Source organism: Phyllostomus hastatus, unplaced genomic scaffold (genome assembly GCF_019186645.2).
Source record: "Phyllostomus hastatus isolate PE091 unplaced genomic scaffold, TTU_PhHast_1.1 phas_scaffold_345, whole genome shotgun sequence".
NCBI classification, from domain to species: Eukaryota; Metazoa; Chordata; class Mammalia; order Chiroptera; family Phyllostomidae; genus Phyllostomus; species Phyllostomus hastatus.
Genome location: NW_025334024.1, coordinates 23,605,283 through 23,621,641, shown reverse-complemented (window position 1 = coordinate 23,621,641; position 16,359 = coordinate 23,605,283). Strand labels below are relative to the sequence as shown.

General features: G+C 65.3%; 1 protein-coding gene across 5 annotated transcripts in view; it reads left to right on the top strand.

The window, feature by feature from the left end:
* Positions 1 to 16,359, top strand: part of NDRG4 (NDRG family member 4) — a 31,803-nt gene that overhangs the window by 13,263 nt on the left and 2,181 nt on the right. For 2 of the 5 annotated variants that reach the window (XM_045819168.1, XM_045819164.1), the window contains exons 3-16: positions 3,217 to 3,261; positions 9,080 to 9,185; positions 9,399 to 9,519; positions 9,603 to 9,665; positions 9,846 to 9,906; positions 11,379 to 11,465; positions 11,547 to 11,603; positions 11,985 to 12,088; positions 12,890 to 12,946; positions 13,040 to 13,091; positions 13,922 to 13,969; positions 14,151 to 14,186; positions 14,300 to 14,351; positions 15,646 to 15,684. In XM_045819168.1, the coding sequence (XP_045675124.1) occupies positions 3,217 to 3,261; positions 9,080 to 9,185; positions 9,399 to 9,519; positions 9,603 to 9,665; positions 9,846 to 9,906; positions 11,379 to 11,465; positions 11,547 to 11,603; positions 11,985 to 12,088; positions 12,890 to 12,946; positions 13,040 to 13,091; positions 13,922 to 13,969; positions 14,151 to 14,186; positions 14,300 to 14,351; positions 15,646 to 15,684 (928 nt within the window). Of the gene's footprint in view, positions 1 to 3,216; positions 3,262 to 6,502; positions 6,660 to 9,079; positions 9,186 to 9,398; positions 9,520 to 9,602; positions 9,666 to 9,845; positions 9,907 to 11,378; positions 11,466 to 11,546; positions 11,604 to 11,984; positions 12,089 to 12,889; positions 12,947 to 13,039; positions 13,092 to 13,921; positions 13,970 to 14,150; positions 14,187 to 14,299; positions 14,352 to 15,645; positions 15,685 to 16,359 lie in introns of those variants that run through there. The other 3 variants (XM_045819166.1, XM_045819165.1, XM_045819167.1) reach the window with 3 other exon arrangements.

The following is a 16,359-nucleotide window of genomic DNA, read 5'->3' as shown; positions in this document are numbered from 1 at the left end:
ACCCCGCACCTCCCGTGGTGGTGACGCCCCGCACCTTCCCCCACTGCGAGGCCCAGCGTGGGTCCACACCCATCGATTTCTGAGGCCCCCGGCCTGGGGCTTTTTGCTGGATGTGCCGTCCCAGAGCCCGCCCCACCTCCCCATTTACAGAGGGGGAGCCAGGAACCCAGCCCCTGACCCCGCGGCTGCCCTCCCCCAGCCTCCCACCGGAAGGAGGTGAGCCCAAGAACCACTGAGGGCCACGTGCTGGGACAGCGTGGCTGGCCAGGGCCCCACGAGGCTGCCGCCCCGCCCCCAAGAAGCGTACAGTCTAACCTTAAGGCAGAACCCGGAGTTAACTTACAAGTCCTGATTCCCGGAGGGTGCCCCCAGGAGCTCCCAGCAGACAGCTGGTGAGCTGCCCACTCTGCAGGCCGCTTGTTCTAATCCTCCTCCCTCCACCGTCTCTCGTCCGCGTGCTTGCGGGAGCCTCCCCACAGGCCCCGGGACTCTGCACACCCCTCTGCAAATGCCTCGTGTCACTCCTGCTTCCAGGTGGCCGGCGGCTGCCGCCTTGCTCAGTGATACAGCCACAGCCCTTCCGGGGCCCAGGGCAAGACCCCCGTCGCCCTCCACGCTCTCCCCTCCCCGCTGCTCACCTGCCTCCCGGGCCTTCTGCTCTTCCTGGCACAAGTGGACCCGGTCCCAGCGGTTCCTCATACCCGGGATACGCTAGCCCGGGACTTTTTAGGGCCAGCCCCTCATTTCAGGCAGCCTCTGCCCAAGTGCCCCTTCCTCAGAGAGGCCCCCTCTGAGCACCGCCTCCAACACCGACACCCCTCAAGGCTCTGTGCCTGGCCCCCGCGTTCACCTCTCCCGGGCCCTGCCTGACCCTGGGGGTTTCGTGCCCCAGCGCCTTCCTGCGCCCGGCACGGAGCCTTGCACACGGTGGAGGCTGCAGATGGGGCTGCAGCCCAGAGGGAGGCAAGCAGAGACCAGCCTTCTGGTGCGGGCGTGATGGGGCCCCTGGTGGCCCCCCGGGGACCCCTGCCCCCAGCACATGAGCAGAGGAGGAGGGGTTGGGGCGGGATGGGGGTGTTGCTGGCTGGTGAACAGGGTGTGCGCCTGTGGGTGGCACAGACAGCTCAGCGCACCTTGGCCGCACAGGTCCCGTGTCTGCGCCTTCCACCCCTCCCCTCAGCAGGGCACCCCAAGAGATGCCCCCTTCCCCTTCTCCGCCGGCCTGGCCCAGCCCTTCGCTGCCCCTCGGAGGACACGCCCCCTGTGACCACCAGCCTGGCTCCGCCTTCTTTCTGCTGCCTTTGGGGTCTCTCGCCTCATCCCCCACCCCCCGCCGCTGGACCTGGACGAGGGTTTGCATGAGATGCCCCCACCCTGCATGAGGGTCCCCAGCTCAGTTTCTGTCCTCTCTCTGCTCCGCACAAGTCCCGTGCTGGGGACCGGGTCACATCTGCTTTCTCCAAAGGCACATGAACGCCCTGCCCCCAGCCTCCCCCCCACAACCCCCTGGGTGTTCCCAGTGTGGCCTTGGCCGATTGCAGTGACCCCGGTGCAGCCCTGCCTCGCTCCTAGCGGCCGGCTGTCCCCTCCCCGGGCGGTTGCACCCACAGGCAGAGTCTCCTTTTCCCGCTGCAGCGTGTCTGTCCCTTTCACTTTTTATTCCGCAACCCGCCAGGGGCAGTAGCCCTTTGAGCCCAGTGAGGAGAGAATACTTCCACACATTTACCGCCCCCCCCAGCCCCCATTCCTCCCCCCGCCCTGGTCCCCCAGTGCAGTTCCTCCCTGGCCTCGGGGGTCTCTGGGTTGTCCTGTATCGTTCCTGCTGGTTCTTGGTTTGTGGTCCTGCCCCCCACCCCCCACCCCCCAGCACCCTGAGCGCACATGGCACCCCCTGACATTCTCAGCCTCATCCTTCGTGCTGATTCGTTTTTAACAAAACTGCCCCGTCCCTCCTCTGAGATGACTGAACCCTTGGGGTCTCGAGGACAAAAATGTCTCACGTCCCTTTCCCTGGCCCCCTCGAGGCTGGTCCTCCAGTGAGAGGGTCCACCCATAACCAACCATCTCCCGAAGCCGGGCTTTCGTCCCTGGGCGTGAGACCCCCTAGTGCCATCAGATTGTCTCCACAACCCTCTCCACGCCCCCCAACCAGGGGCAGTGGCTTGCTGGTGCTCATTCTTTTCCCTCCCACTGCCGTGAAGTGAGGTCGTCTTCCTTGTCGCACGTGTTGGTTTAGTAGAAGCTCGTGGCACACCGTGGCATAGGGTCCCGTGCAGGAGTGCCCACTACCCAGGACAGAACCACAGCCCACGCCACGCTTCTCCTTTAAAGTGATAACACGGACTCTACACTGGATCCCAGCCAAAGGGCCGAGAAGCGATCCGCACTTCTCCTTTGATCCCCACGGACCTTGAGCAGCTCAGCCTCACAGCTCAGAGCGGAGAGGTTCCTGGCAACTCCGCTCTTTCTGGGCATGTGCTGACCATCCCCCTCCCCCGAGGTTTCCTTCCCCAAATACGACCCAGAGAGGGTGCAGCGACTGCACCCACGGGATGGAGTCCCCACTCCTCCGCTCCGCACGCCTGCCGCCTTGTGAATAGCGGGTTCTTCTGAGCCACGGTCCCCACGTCCTCGGGGTCAGACCTGTCCATCCGGGTTTCTGTGCCAGGCTTTAGGCGGACGGCAGAGCCGGGCGTGGTCCCAGCGGGAGCAGCGGGCGCCAGTCACAGACACACGGGCCGGCCTGAGTGAGCCCGGAAGCAGGGGGCCTGGTGTTCCAACAGTGCGAGGCAGACGGGTGTATGCTGGGGCCTCAGCCTCCCGGTCCCTAAAGTGGGGGTGGAGGTCATGGCCCTGCTGCCCCCTCCCGGGCCTCTGCCCTGGTGCCCTGATAGTCAGACCTCGGGGGCAGCAGGACAGAGTGGCCAACGGCGAGGGCTGGTGGCAGAGATGCCGCCCCGCGGCGGCCCTGTGTGTGACTCAGCCTCTCGGAGCCTCGCCCCACTCTCCTGTCAATGGAAATTTCACGTTCCACGTGAATCGGGAAAGTGATGTGAGTGGCTGTGCCCGGGCTCACCCGCCAGGCACCTGCTAGCCCGGCGCCTGGCACTCGGGAAGCCCTGGATCACTGGCGTCCACACTGAGATGAATGGGCCACGCCCCTGTGGACACCCTGGCCAGCCGGCCTCACGCCCACGCCTGTGTTTGCTCCCTCAGGAGACCTCCGACCCCTTCCTCTTGGCCGTGGACACAGACTGGAAGGTAGGTCTCAGCTCACAGCCTCCCCGAGGTGGGGAGATGGGGACCGAAATCGGGCGGGCCCCTCACCCACCCAGCCTGGTCCCAGCGGAGGGCCACACCCTTCCATGTGCCTGGAGCATCGGGGGCTCGCCACCTCGCCTGCCGGCAGCCTCTGGGACCACCTTCACTGCGTGCTGTGGCTCCGCTTGCCGCCTGCCCGGTGGGGAGGTGCCCCCTCCCTCCCTGAGCAGGATGGGGGAAGGGAGGCCTGGGGGAGTGAGGATGGAGACGGTAGGGAGGCATGCTGTCATCTGAATCAGCATTTTCCTCCAATGATAGCCAGGCTGCTGCTCCAAAATAGCTCCTGTTTCCATGGCAGCTGTTGCCGGGACAACCATGTCCTCTTTAGTGTGATGCCAGCTTCCTTGTGAAAACTGAAATTGTTCTTTGTTTTTATTCCTTCTCACAATGATCCCTCTCCCTCGGCCAGCCATCTCTTCCCTCTGAGTTTGTAGCGGCCCGTTATCTCTGGGTCTCTGAAAAGGTCCAGCGGCAGACCCGGTGGGAGCCTCACCGGTGTCAGGGTGCCGCCGACCACCGCAGCATGCTGGGCAAACTCAGACCCTGTGGGACCTTCCTCCCGGCCCCACGGCCTGGGCTCTCACTGCGATCCGGGTCAGTCTCCGGGCCCTAGGACAGCCCCGGCCTCGTGGTCTGCACACAAGGGTGACGCAGGAGCTGGGCTGACAGGCTGGCTCCTCCCCCGGGCGGCCAGGAGGCTCTGCAGTGAGGATCCGGCCCTGGGTCACGAGCCCCTTCAAGGACGGGCAGTCCAGCTGCAAACACCGAGGGCTCCGGAGCTGGGAAGGACAGGGTGGGGCCTGGTGGGGAGGGACAAGCAGGAGCTCAAGGAGAGAGAGATGTGGCCGCCAGAGAGCCGGGCCCAGTGAGAGGTCAGCGCTGCAGGCCGCCGAGGAGTCCTCTTTGTCCTCCCTGCTCCAAAGGACTGCGGGCGTGTGGGGACTTCCTCCCCAGGAGGGGGCTGGCGACATAACATCCCAGAGCCACCAGCCCCTGCCTCAGTTTCCTCACCTGTACAGTGGGTGTCAGGGAGGTAAAATGAACGCTAAGGTGTGAGTGAGCAGCGTCAAGACTCCTGATCCTTTCTCGTGGGTTTGTGAGCACGATGTGTCATCCTTACAGCTGCCTGTGCCATAGGCGCTGCTGTTTGCCTGTTTACAGATGTGGAGCCTCAGAGAGGTTGACCGACTTGCCCAAGGTCGCACAGCAGAGACGTAGCCGAGCGATGGCTGGTGACTGGGTTTGGCCGGCAGGACCACAGCCTGCCCTGTTCGGCCATGACCGTGCAGACTCCAGGGAGGGGTCGGCAGTTCGGGAAGGCACATGGGTCGTCCCATTTCTTCCAGACGTGGGCAAGGCCTGGGCAGGTGTGGGGTCAGGTCGAGAGTGATTTGTGTGGCCTTTTCTCACTCTCAGAGCCGTCCCGTGTGGAAGTAACAGTTTCTGCTTACAGCTGAGGAGCCTGGGGCTCAGGAAGGTTGAGCTTTGCCTGAAGTTGCCCAGCCAGTGGGTGGGGAGCTGGGGCTTAGACTCAGGACTGTGGATTCGAAGCAGGTGCGCTGAGCAGAAAGGGGCCCGTGGCGTGGAGTGGGCAGTGTCCGAGGTCAGCTTCTCACCTGAGTCCAAGGGTGGGAAGGTCACTGAGAGGTCAGACATTGGACTGGGTGTGAGATTGGATGGGGACCACGGAGGAGCAGAGGTTTGGTGGCACAAAGAACGGAAAGGTCACTTCGAGAAACGTGTGGGAGGGTCACACAGGCCGCACCTTTGCAGCCTGCCTCTGGCTGAAGCCTCTTCCCGTGTCCAAGTGGCCGCAGGGAACAGGGAGAATGGCCGGGACACGAGGGGCTGGGCGACACCCCGTCCCACACCCTGGCTGCCCCAGGCAAGCGCAGGGCCCCACACCCCGCCCTGGCCTCCAGAGCCAGAGGTCAGCAATGGGGCAGGGAAGGTTCCCGGTGCCCCCCAGGCGCAGGACACGGCCAGGAATAGCCCACATGGCAGGTGTTGACCAGGTCACCGGGTACCCAGAGACAAGGAGGTGACCGCCTCCCCCCCACCGGAGCAGCCCGCCGTGTGCCGGGCTGTCCGTGCAGGCTGGGGCCAGCGGTGCGGTCCTGCACCAAAGAGATAGAATGGGGGCACGGGCGCCCAGCACCCTCCCTTCTCCCTGCCACTCCTTCCTCCCGCTGTCCTTGGGCTCTCTCCTCTGCCCCGTCCCTGGCCCATTTCCTCCCCTCCTCTGCTCTCCTGCGCTCCCCCTTCTCTGTTTTCCTGCCTGCGCGTCTCCAGCCAGCTCCCCACCCAAAGCCTTGTTTCCCTGGGGGACAGGGCATGGGCGGAGCCTGAGGGGGCTGGGGGGTCCTGCTCCACAGAGATCCGGGAGCCAGGCCCGTGCTGGGTGGGCCTGTGGGGGGTGGGCATGTCCCCCCACCTCCCTGGTGGCCTCCAGTCCCTGCAGCGGGGTGGTGCGGTGGGCAGAGCCAGCGCATGCCACACTCTACCTACTGCTGGTACCCCTGGCCCCAGAAACCCCCCTTCAGCACTGCGGACAGGTGGGGGGGGGGCGGGCAGGGGCGTGCTGGCAGGTGGGGCTGCCCTCAGGGAGACCCTGGGCTGGTGGGGAAGGAGCAGCTTCCTGGAGCAGGGTCATGACCCCGGTCGCCCCAGACAGCAGGGACCCCTCACACCCCTTCACCGCTGTGGTGCCAGCCTTCCTGATGTGGCTGCTGGGCTTGGGGCCGTCTCAGGCCCCTCCCTGCCCCCCAGGCTATGGGTCAAGGGCTGTGCAGTCCAGCGCAAGCCCCTGCCGCCCCCTGCCCTGCATTGGTGTGGGTGTCCTGAGAGGCTCCTGTGTACCTGACACAGGGCCCACCTGTGCACGTGGCCCGGTGTCCTGCGTCTGGACTCAGTGTGCAGCTAGCTGCAGCTGTCCGCGTGTGCTTGTGTAACGGGGGTGGTGGGATGCGGGGCCTGGGGGCCGCCAAGGATTGTGTGTTGCTGGGGGGGGGGGGAGTGGGGGTAACAGGAGCGGGGGCTGGGTGAGCGAGGCCCTCAGAAGCCAATTGGAGCCAGGTTTGTCTCCCGACAGCCAATCTGGAAGGCGGGGCTCGCAGCGAGCGAGTGGCTGCTCAGAAACCCCGCAGGGAGGAGGGACCGGCCTAGGGCGGGCAGGCCCCGCGTATAAACGGTCACGGGAGCGGCGCCCCATCACAGAGCCGCTGATTTCCCGCTGGAGCTGCCGCGGCCTCCAGACTCCGGTGACTCAGGCCTTTGTTTGCCCTTCCTTGTCGAGGCGTGTCGCCGCCCTCGGCAAGATGCCGGAGTGCTGGGATGGGGTGAGTGAGGATTGCGGGGCCGAGAGGTCGTCGGGGGTGGGGGAAGGAGCATCCCTCTGCCTCTGTCTGCGGTCCCCTCTGCCTTCGGTCGCCTCACTTTGCAAGTCCAGCAGGTTCTAGTCTCCTGGTGACCCTGGCCCGCGGCAGCGATTGGGGGTGAGCGGCCCGTGAGGGCCTGCGGGGGGCGGGGCGGGGGCGCTGAAATCTGCAGCGCAGGGGCTGGGCTGTGACTGAGCTGTAAGTCTGTGCGGACCGTGCGGACCTCCCGCGGACGTGTGCCCTTCGCTGGAACGTGCCTGGCGGGGGGCTGCCTCGCTCCCGTGACCACCTCTGCCCTGGCCAAGGCCGTGCTCCCTGCACGCTTCTGGGTGTCCGCGCGCGCAGGGGTCCGCGCTCCTGACCCCGCGGGTTGCGTGCGTTTGCGTGGCTGCACGGGAGCGCAAGTAGGGCAGCGTCTTCCTTTCTTAGGAGGTGCGTGCGGCCCCTCCGTGGTGCCCGGGGCACGGCGGGTGGGTCTGGGTCCGGGGGCTCACCAGGCCTTCAGGCAGGAGGCCCTGCAGAGGAGCGGACGCGGTGGGGTCTAATGCCTTATGTTGTAGGTGGGGGAAGGGGACGACGGGGCCCCAGGTGGGCTCCAGGGCGCGCGTTCCCGCCCCGGCAGCCGTGCCCAGGCCCCTGTTCTTCCCAGCAAGGGAGAGACAGGGGCACACCTAGTCCTCCATCCCCTAGCCGGGCTCGCCCTGCCGGGTCCGCAGGCTATGGGTGCCCTGCACCCAAGGCAACGACGTCAGCGCCTCCTCGCCTCCCTGGGTTCGCTGAAGGATTGATGCGGGGGCGACGGATGGAACCGCAGGAGCCCTTCCACCCCACCCCGCTCTGAAACCCAGCTTCGGGGGCCGCCGCCCTCAAGGTCAAGGGCGAGGGGGGATTGGTCGCCGCAGTGCCTCCGGCCGGGCGCCCACCGGGGGGCGGGAGATGGTGACGTCACCGGGAGCCAATGGGAGCACTCGGCCCGGGGGTTGGGGGCTCGGAGCCTACCTCCGCCGGCCTTGAGGCGCCCCGCGTGTGCAGCCCCTCGAGAGACGGGGACATCCGGCCTCTCATCCCGCTGACCTACGAGTCTGAGCTCCTGGGTGGGCAGGGGGTTCAGCCAAGGTTACCGGGCCCCGCGGGAGGGGCGCCCGGGCCGGTACGTGACCCTGGGGAGCTGAGCCTCAGTGGGACCGGCACTGCCGCTGAGTCCTGCTGCCCAGGGGAGGGATAGTGATGGGGCGGGCGCCCCACGGCTGGGAGAGGACAGACGCCCCCTTACTTACACCCACGCACCGCCTGGGTGTGAAAGGCTACCGTCCTGCGCCCCCCTTGTGCCTGGAAGGGGGAAAGGTGACCCGTGCCGCCGAGGAACTGCCCTTCCTGCCGCAGCAAGCGCACTGCAGCTCTAGTTAAAGGGGCACCCTCCTGCCCCCCGGCCCCGCCTCTGGAGCAGCGAGCCCGCCTCCTGCCCCGGCCCCGCCCTCTGGAGCCGTGGGGACGCAGCTGTGGAGAGGCCGCCTGCTGCGATGCGCCGGGGTGGAGCTCATTGATCTCCGCAGAAATGACCGCCTCCAGTGCGGTCCCCTGAGGTCTGCCCCTGGCCCGGCCTGCCGGGCCGTGCCCTCCCTGGGCTTGACCTTGGGCGAATGTGTCCCCTTTCCCAGCCTGAGCTGCTCCTCCCCGCCTTGGGTCGCTGTGGGGAGTGAATGAGAAGTCACGGGGAAAAGTGCGCAGCCCCTGGTCAGGGGGCAGGAAGCGTCCCTTGTTTCAGTGGCCCTGAGGGGGGTGGGCCTGGGTGCCCCCCGAGGATGACAGGGTGTGTCTCACAGGACCCCACAGCAGAAGTGTGGCTCCCAGGGTGTGGTCTTTGGCTTTGGGGCTGGCACCACCAGACACAGGCCCAGACAGTGGTCCTCTGAGCCCAGACACACACAACTAGTCCCCAAGAAGCTGTCTCCTACCTCCCGAGTCTGTCCCTTTCCTGTCGGGGAAGGAACTTTGGTTCCAGGGCAGGTGTGGGCTTGAGGGGCTGAAGCGAACCAGCAGCAGCAGCAGCAGCAGCAGCAGCCCTGGAGGGTGGGACTCGGGCTGGGCTGGCAGAGCTTCCTAGCAAGACGGGACCCTGGAGGGCTGTGGCAGCTCACCCCACTGGCTCGTTTGCAAAAGGGACCAGAGCTTTCCGAGCGCATCAGTTCGCATTGTCCCTGTGCCGAACGCCCCTGGGTGGGGGGTGCTCTATCTGTTCCCTCCCCTCTGCCGGCCACTTGGAGTGGTGAGGATGGGACATCCCAGCCCCATGGGGCTGGTGGCTGCCCGCCAGCCCCTTTCCCCAGAAGAGCCAGGAGTGAGGGCTGCCCAGAGCGCCCAGCACGGTCTCTCCCCTCCAGGAGCATGACATTGAGACGCCCTACGGCCTTCTGCACGTGGTGATCCGGGGCTCCCCCAAGGGCAACCGCCCGGCCATCCTCACCTACCATGACGTGGGCCTCAACCGTAAGTGTGCCCCCGCCGCACCGGCCTTCCCCTGCCTCTAGCCTGCTCGAGCAGGGAGGCCTCCCCTCCCCCCGCCAGGGCCCCGTCGCCTAACCACTCCCAGCTGTGTCCTTGGTTTCCCCACTGGACCTCGAGGCTGACGCCTCTGCCTCCCCCGCCCTCCTGGAGCCAGGGCCCCCCTGCCCCTGCTCAGCGACAGGTGTGTCCTTGCAGACAAGCTGTGCTTCAACACCTTCTTCAACTCGGAGGACATGCAGGAGATCACCAAGCACTTCGTGGTGTGCCACGTGGACGCCCCCGGCCAGCAGGTGGGGGCGTCCCAGTTTCCTCAGGGGTAGGTACCCCGGAGCCCCCTCCAGCCTTCCCCAGCTCTGCACCCCAGGCCGCTCCTGGGCCTGACCCCCTGCTCTCCCGCAGGTACCAGTACCCCTCCATGGAGCAGCTGGCCGCCATGCTCCCCAGCGTGGTGCAGCACTTTGGGTGAGTCCCCACCTGCCCCTGCCTCTGCCCCCGGCTGGGGGCCCAGGGCCTCCCCCCGCCCTGCCACAGTCCCCAGGCTCTGGCTGAGGTCTGAGGGCCGTGGGTGGGGCCTGCTCGGATGACACATGAGGGAGAGGGCAGCGGCCCTGGCCCTGGAGTGACAGCCACGCTCTCCTCCAGGTTCAAGTACGTGATTGGCATCGGGGTGGGAGCTGGAGCCTACGTGCTGGCCAAGTTCGCAGTGAGTTCCCCCCACGCTGTGCACCCCCCACGCCCCCAGGGCTGGCCTTCCTGGGGCCGCTCTTCAGCCACGGGAACCTTCCTCTCCTCGTCTCTTCACTTAGAAAGGCCTTTTTTTCCTTTTTTGTCTCTAAGGAAGTGAACTGCTTTTGGAAAAGGTTACTTTTCCATCCATTTCCTCAAAAGATGATGAACTACAACTTAGCTTAACTATTACGTAAAGCCAAAATTTCCATTAGCAACAAACTATACAACGAATTGCTCTAGCCACGAAATAGGGATCATCCTAATCACTCATTCACTCATTAGGGTAGTATCTAAACAAGTCGTGTTTTTTTTTAAGATTTTATTTATTTATTTTTTAGAGAGGGAAGGGAGGGAGAAAGAGAGAGAGAAACATCAATGTGCGGTTGCTGGGGGCCGTGGCCTGAGACCCAGGCATGTGCCCTGACTGGGAATCGAACCTGCGATGCTTTGGTTCGCAGCCCGCGCTCAATCCACTGAGCTACGCCAGCCAGGGCTACAAATCGTGTTTAAAGCAAAGCCACACTTAGGTTCAGTTTGTGCAGTGTCATGAGAGTCCCATTTCCGAAAACATCACGTCGGGGAGGAGCCGCACGCTGTTCGTTCCTAAAAACGAAAAGTTAATTTTCAGGATTCCAATGATTTCTTTCTTCAAAAGAAATGACCAGAGATCTTCAACTCTAGCGTCCATTTCAGTGCTTAACGGTTTTGGTCCTGTAGACCGTGTCCTGGCACCTCAGCCTCCACGTGACATCTGTATGCCCCCGGACACGGGGAAACTGCTCAACGGAAAACCCCAATTCCTCTAACTACGTCTCCCCAAACCGGCTTTGACTCCCACATAATCAACATCACTAGGGCTTCCGTGTCTATAAAAAGCAAAGAAACAAAATGTTCTTTTTTTTTAAAGATTTTACTTATTTATTTTTAGGGAGGGGGAAGGGAGGGAGAGAGGGAGAGAAACATCAATGCATGGTTGCTTCTCGAGCGCCCCCTACTGGGGGACCTGGCCCACAACCCAGGCATGTGCCCTGACTGGGAATTGAACCCACAACCCTTTGGTTTGCAGGCCTGCCCTCAATCCACTGAGGCAGCACTCAGTCCACTGAGCCACACCACCCAGGACCAAAATGTTCTATTGAAGATGTTTAATCCTTAGTTTTACAAAAGCATCATCTCCAAAGACATATTAAAAGGGGTAAAAAACAGCAATATAGGCACAGATTCAAAATAAATCGAAGAATTTTGGGAGGTTTCAGTTGGACAGGATGAGCGGGGGCAGCTGGAAGAGGAGCCCACCCAGTTTCCCAGCTGTGGCCAGTTGGGCCCGCCTGTGAGACTGGGTCAGAATTCTACAGCCTGTTTAGTGGGTGGGTGGGGAGTTTGGGGCTTCCTGGGACCTGTCCTCCCCGCCCCTGACCCCCAAGCCCTGTCTTCCTGTCGCCACAGCTCATCTTCCCTGACCTGGTGGAGGGGCTGGTGCTGATGAACATCGACCCCAACGGCAAAGGCTGGATCGACTGGGCTGCCACCAAGGTGAGCGGGGTCCACCTGGCCGGGGGCAGGGGTGGGGGCGGGGAGAGGCAGCCCTCACACGGATGCCCCCTTGGCCTGCAGCTCTCCGGCCTGACCAGCACATTACCCGACACGGTGCTATCTCACCTCTTCAGCCAGGTGAGGGTGTGGGACCACGCTCCTAGGCGCCAGGACGGGTGGTCCTGGGGAACCTCAGCAGCTGCTGAAGGTCCTGGCTCTGCCCCTCCCAGGGATGCTGGGGGGGCGGGCGGGGGGGGGGGCTTCTGCTGCCTCGCAGCAGGGCAGAAGGAGGGCGGGGGGTTATGGGACATCGGTCCTGTTGCACTCTCCTCTGCTGGGACCGTGGCGCTGGAGCACCTGAAGGGCAGGTGGGGGGCTCCTCCCACTGCTCTGTGGAGCCTCTCTTCCCCACATTTGGGGGCGCTCCACCCACCTCCCTGCCAGGCGTGGCCAAAGGCTGCTCCGGCCGTGACACCTGCCCGCCCCCTCTGAGCCCGTGTCCCCTCCGCCCGGGCCCAGGAGGAGCTGATGAACAACTCGGAGCTGGTGCAGAGCTACCGGCAGCAGATCGGGAACGTGGTGAACCAGGCCAACCTGCAGCTGTTCTGGAACATGTACAACAGGTGCGGGGGCGGGGCTCCGCGGCACGCGGGGCTCCTTCTCGTGCGGACCCCTCGCCACAGCCACCCCTGAGAGAGACGGGCAGACACCCCACAAGGTCCCCAGGTTGCAGATGAGAAGACAGTTAAGCCTCTGAGCGGAGGCCCCTCTCGGCCGGGGTCACGCCCCGGGAAGGAGCAGGGCTCCAGACTGTGGTCCCGGGGCTCTTCCATTCCCTCTCCTCCCGGGGGCGTTGCTGGCGGGAGCAGTGGGGGTGCGGGCACATCCCCGAGCCCCACGATCCTGAACCTGACGTTAGTCCACGGGAGGAGGTTGGATAACGCTGATGGTTTTCAAGCTGTGTTCCTGAGCGCCCCTTTGGGGGGTTGCCCTGCAGGACAGTGGCCAGGCCCCCTATGCACCTGCCTGCCCTTCTCTTGCGCCCGCAAACACTGCCTAAGCGCCCGCTGTGTGCAGGGCGCTGGAGGGTCGGTGGGGAAGGAGCCCAAGTCCCACAGCCCAGGTGGTGCCCGTCCAGACAGCACTGGGGCGGGGGGCGGGGGCGGGGAGAGGCAAATCCGGGGACCCACGTGGTACGAGTTTCGGGGTAAGAAGAAGTCGTGCATGAGGGGGGCCCTGAAGGCCCCTGTTGACGCAGTGTGTGTTCTCACACCGCCCCCCCCCCGCCCCCACCCCGCCGTTTTACCAGCCAGGGCCTCCAGGGATGTTGGGCCTAATTGCCGCGGCAGGGGGAGGGGACAGGCGAGGGCTTGGGACACACCCCCACTCAGCCCTGGAATGACCGCCTCCGCCTCTCCCTGCAGCCGCAGAGACCTGGACATCAACCGGCCTGGAACGGTGCCTAATGCCAAGACTCTGCGGTGAGTGTCCCCTCGCCCCGTAGCCTGGCCCCGCCCCCCTCCAGCACCGCCGTCGCCGCCCAGGCCAGACAGCCCTCCCCTCTGTGCCTGCAGCTGCCCCGTGATGCTGGTGGTCGGGGACAACGCACCTGCGGAGGACGGGGTGGTGAGTGAGGCCTCGTGCTCCGGCTGGGGGTGGGGGTGGGGGTGGGAGTGGGGGCGTCGCGGGCCCCTGGCCAGCACCAGCTCCTCCGGGTGACCTCAGGGACAGGCCTGATGGCGGCCCCTCCTCCTACTGCCCCAGCACCTCGCCCAGTGTCACTGCCTGCCGCAACCCCGATCCTGCGGGCGAGGGAAGCCTGGGAACCTTCTCCCACCACCCGGCTTCAGGCCCGGAGACCAAGATCTGTCTTTTCTCTAAAACCTGATCCATTCATTATGAAGAAGGTGATTCCCCAGCACAACAGCGGTCCCCTTTGACCACTGTGTCTGGGAATCGTGTGTCCCCTCGCCTGGGAACTCTGGGAGCAGACCGCCCGGGGGTTCATGGCCCCTCAGCACAGAGGCTCGGGCCCCGGGAGCACCCTGCTCAGCCCTCTGTGTGCAGGGAGCTGGCCGGTCTTCCTGGCTGGGCCTGCCGCCTCCACCCAGGCACAGGCCTCGAGGCCGCTCCTGGGGTCCCAGGTGCTTTCCCAGCCAGGCCTGCCACAGCGGCCCCCGCTCCCTGTGGGGACGCTGCCAAGCCCCCCAGCAGTTGTGAGTAGAGTCCAAGATCCTCGGGCCCCTGGGAAGGCGGTGAGGGGAGGTGCAGCCTCATCCAGGGCCTAGGAGCTGGCCTGGGTCTGCCCCACCCCTGCACCCCTGTCGGCACCATCAGAGCCCCCAGCTCTGGGGGCACAACTTGCATCAGCAGTTGGGGCAGGGGCTCCCCGCCCCGCTCCGGGGCCAGGGCCTCCTCCCTCTGCTGACACCTGCTGTGCTCGTGCTGGTCCTCAGGTGGAGTGCAACTCCAAACTGGACCCGACCACCACGACCTTCCTGAAGGTGAGACCCTCCTCCCCGGCCCTGGGCCAGCTCCCCAAACCGTGGGCCTGGTCCCCAGAGGGGCCTGCCCAGGGTCCCAGCTGGGGGGTCGTATGTCTGGTCAGCGGGCCTGTCCAGGTGTGAGGGCCTGGCAAGGGGCGGGACAACCCCTGCCCCGCTCACCCCCCTCTCTCCCCTGCAGATGGCAGATTCCGGGGGGCTCCCCCAGGTCACACAGGTGAGAGACTCCTAGCCCTCCCTCCCTTACCTAGCCTGGGCTGGGGGAAGCCTCCTCCCCTCCGCAGCCTTAAACAGCCAGTCAAAGCCTGTGTCTGTCCCTCCTTCCCGCAGCCGGGGAAGCTGACCGAAGCTTTCAAGTACTTCTTGCAAGGCATGGGCTACAGTAAGTACACCGTCCCCCCAGCGCCTGGTGACAGGCAGCACGAGGGGGTGGGGACGGGGGCTGGCACCGGTCAGCTGTTGCTGAGCAGCCTGTGGGAGGACAGGCTCTGTGGGGCTGCAGACCTGGACGCTGGGTCACTCTCGCCACATGGTCCCCCTGCGGCCGGGGACGCACAAAAGCCTGCTACCCACGCAGTAAGCTGGTCGGCCCAGGCCGGCCCTGCTCTCCCGGGCCCTGGGGAGCCTCTGGGGCACCGTGACACAGCTGGGCCTATTCGGATGCGGGGCTCTTCTCCCAGCCCTGGGGGGACCAGGGTGCAGGCTGGGTCCTGCAGGGGGAGGCTGCCTGAGGGTGTCTTATACATGCCACTGGACCCTGCCGGGCCTCCAGCGCCTGAGAAGGGCTTTTGTCACAGGTGCATCGGAGGAGTGGGCTTGGGAGTCTGGGGACCGGTGACACATGTGGGGCTGCCTGGGCGTTAGGGGAGCTGAGGGCGGCTGGACTTGGGGGTGGCATTCTGAGGTCCTGGGGGTGTGAGGGCCCCGGGCAGCCTGGCCCCCGCCCTGCCCGTTTCCAGACTTCCCCTGTGCTCAGATCCAGGCCGTGCTAGTGTGTGTGCGCCTCCCCCCCCACAACACACACACCTCCCCTCCCCCAGACCTCTCCCTGGCTTTTTGTTCTCCTCAGACGGCAGCCTCTGGAGCTCTGGCCCGGCTGCGAGGACAGGTCTGTGGGGGAAGGCAGGCAAGGCACACCCAGGAATAGCTCTCCCTCTGGCCCCCAGGGGCCTGCCACCTCTCTGTGCAGAAGTAGGGCGAGGAGGCCAAGGCTGGCCGCGCGGTTGAGCAACCGGAGAAGTCCCGCCGGCAGCCCAGGAGCTGGGAGGGGCTTGGGAGGTTGTGCAGGCGCCCCCCCCCCCCGCCACCAACCCGCAGCTCTGTATCCGGGGGACTGAGGCCCAGCTGAACGGTGCAGGTGCTGGGCAAGGACATGGACGTCAGCACCTCAGTGCCACCGCCCAGCTGGAGAGCTCGGGGGGGCGGGGGTGGCCAGAGAAGCGCCCCCAGCCTGCTGCCGGGGCTCCCAGGGCCAGGTTGAGATCAGCCTGTGCTGTGTGGTGCCTTCCGTGGCTGCTGCTGCTGCGTGGTGGGTGGGCAGGAGTCTGGCCCTGCCCCCAGCCCCTGGTACCTGTCCTTGGATCTTATCTCTGATCCATCTCCACACCCCGGCCTCACTGTCACTGTGTTCTGTCTCCCCCACCCCCGCCTCTCCCTGGCTCTGTCTTCTCTCTCAGTTGCGTACTTGAAGGACCGAAGGCTGAGCGGAGGAGCAGGTAGCCCTGCAGCCCCGCCCCTGATGCATGGACCCCGCCCCCAGGCTCGCCCCGCCCTCCCCTCTGTGCTGTGCGGAGTCGGACCACACCTCGCTGTGGTTGGGAACCTTCTCCGGTCCTGCTTTCCCTCCAGAGCCCCGAGTCCTGCTCGTCCGCAGCTCCTGGGCCGCGTGGGCTTTGTCCCTTTTTAGGGCTGTCGATTGGCTGGGCTTTAGGGCCGTCGTGCTTCTAGGTTGCCCTGGGCTGTGTGGCTTCCAGAGCTCGGGCCGGTGGAACCAGACCCAGAGGTTGAGCCCAGCTCAGCCCCGGGGTGGGGGGGTGGGGAGGGGCACCCTGCCGTGCCTGAGCAGGCCAGGTGGCCGGCTGAGTTCAGAGGGGCTGAGCCTTGCTTGTGAAACTCTGGATGAGGGCAGAGACGGCGTTTGGGGCAGTACGAGGCCGCCGCAGCTTGTCCTCCTGCACAGACGTCACCCCACTCCCCAGCCCCACCCTCCTCTCGAGACAGGCATCGCTGACATCGTGAGCCATCCTTACACCAGCTCTGGGAGACCCCGCCAACTCCCACCCACCCCGCCCTGGCCGTAGCTCTGGCCCGCTGTGGTGAGAGGGTCCTGCTGGTGCCCTGGGCCCCGGCCCTTCGGCTCCCTCACTGTCGCTGAGTTGCATGCCTTGGGC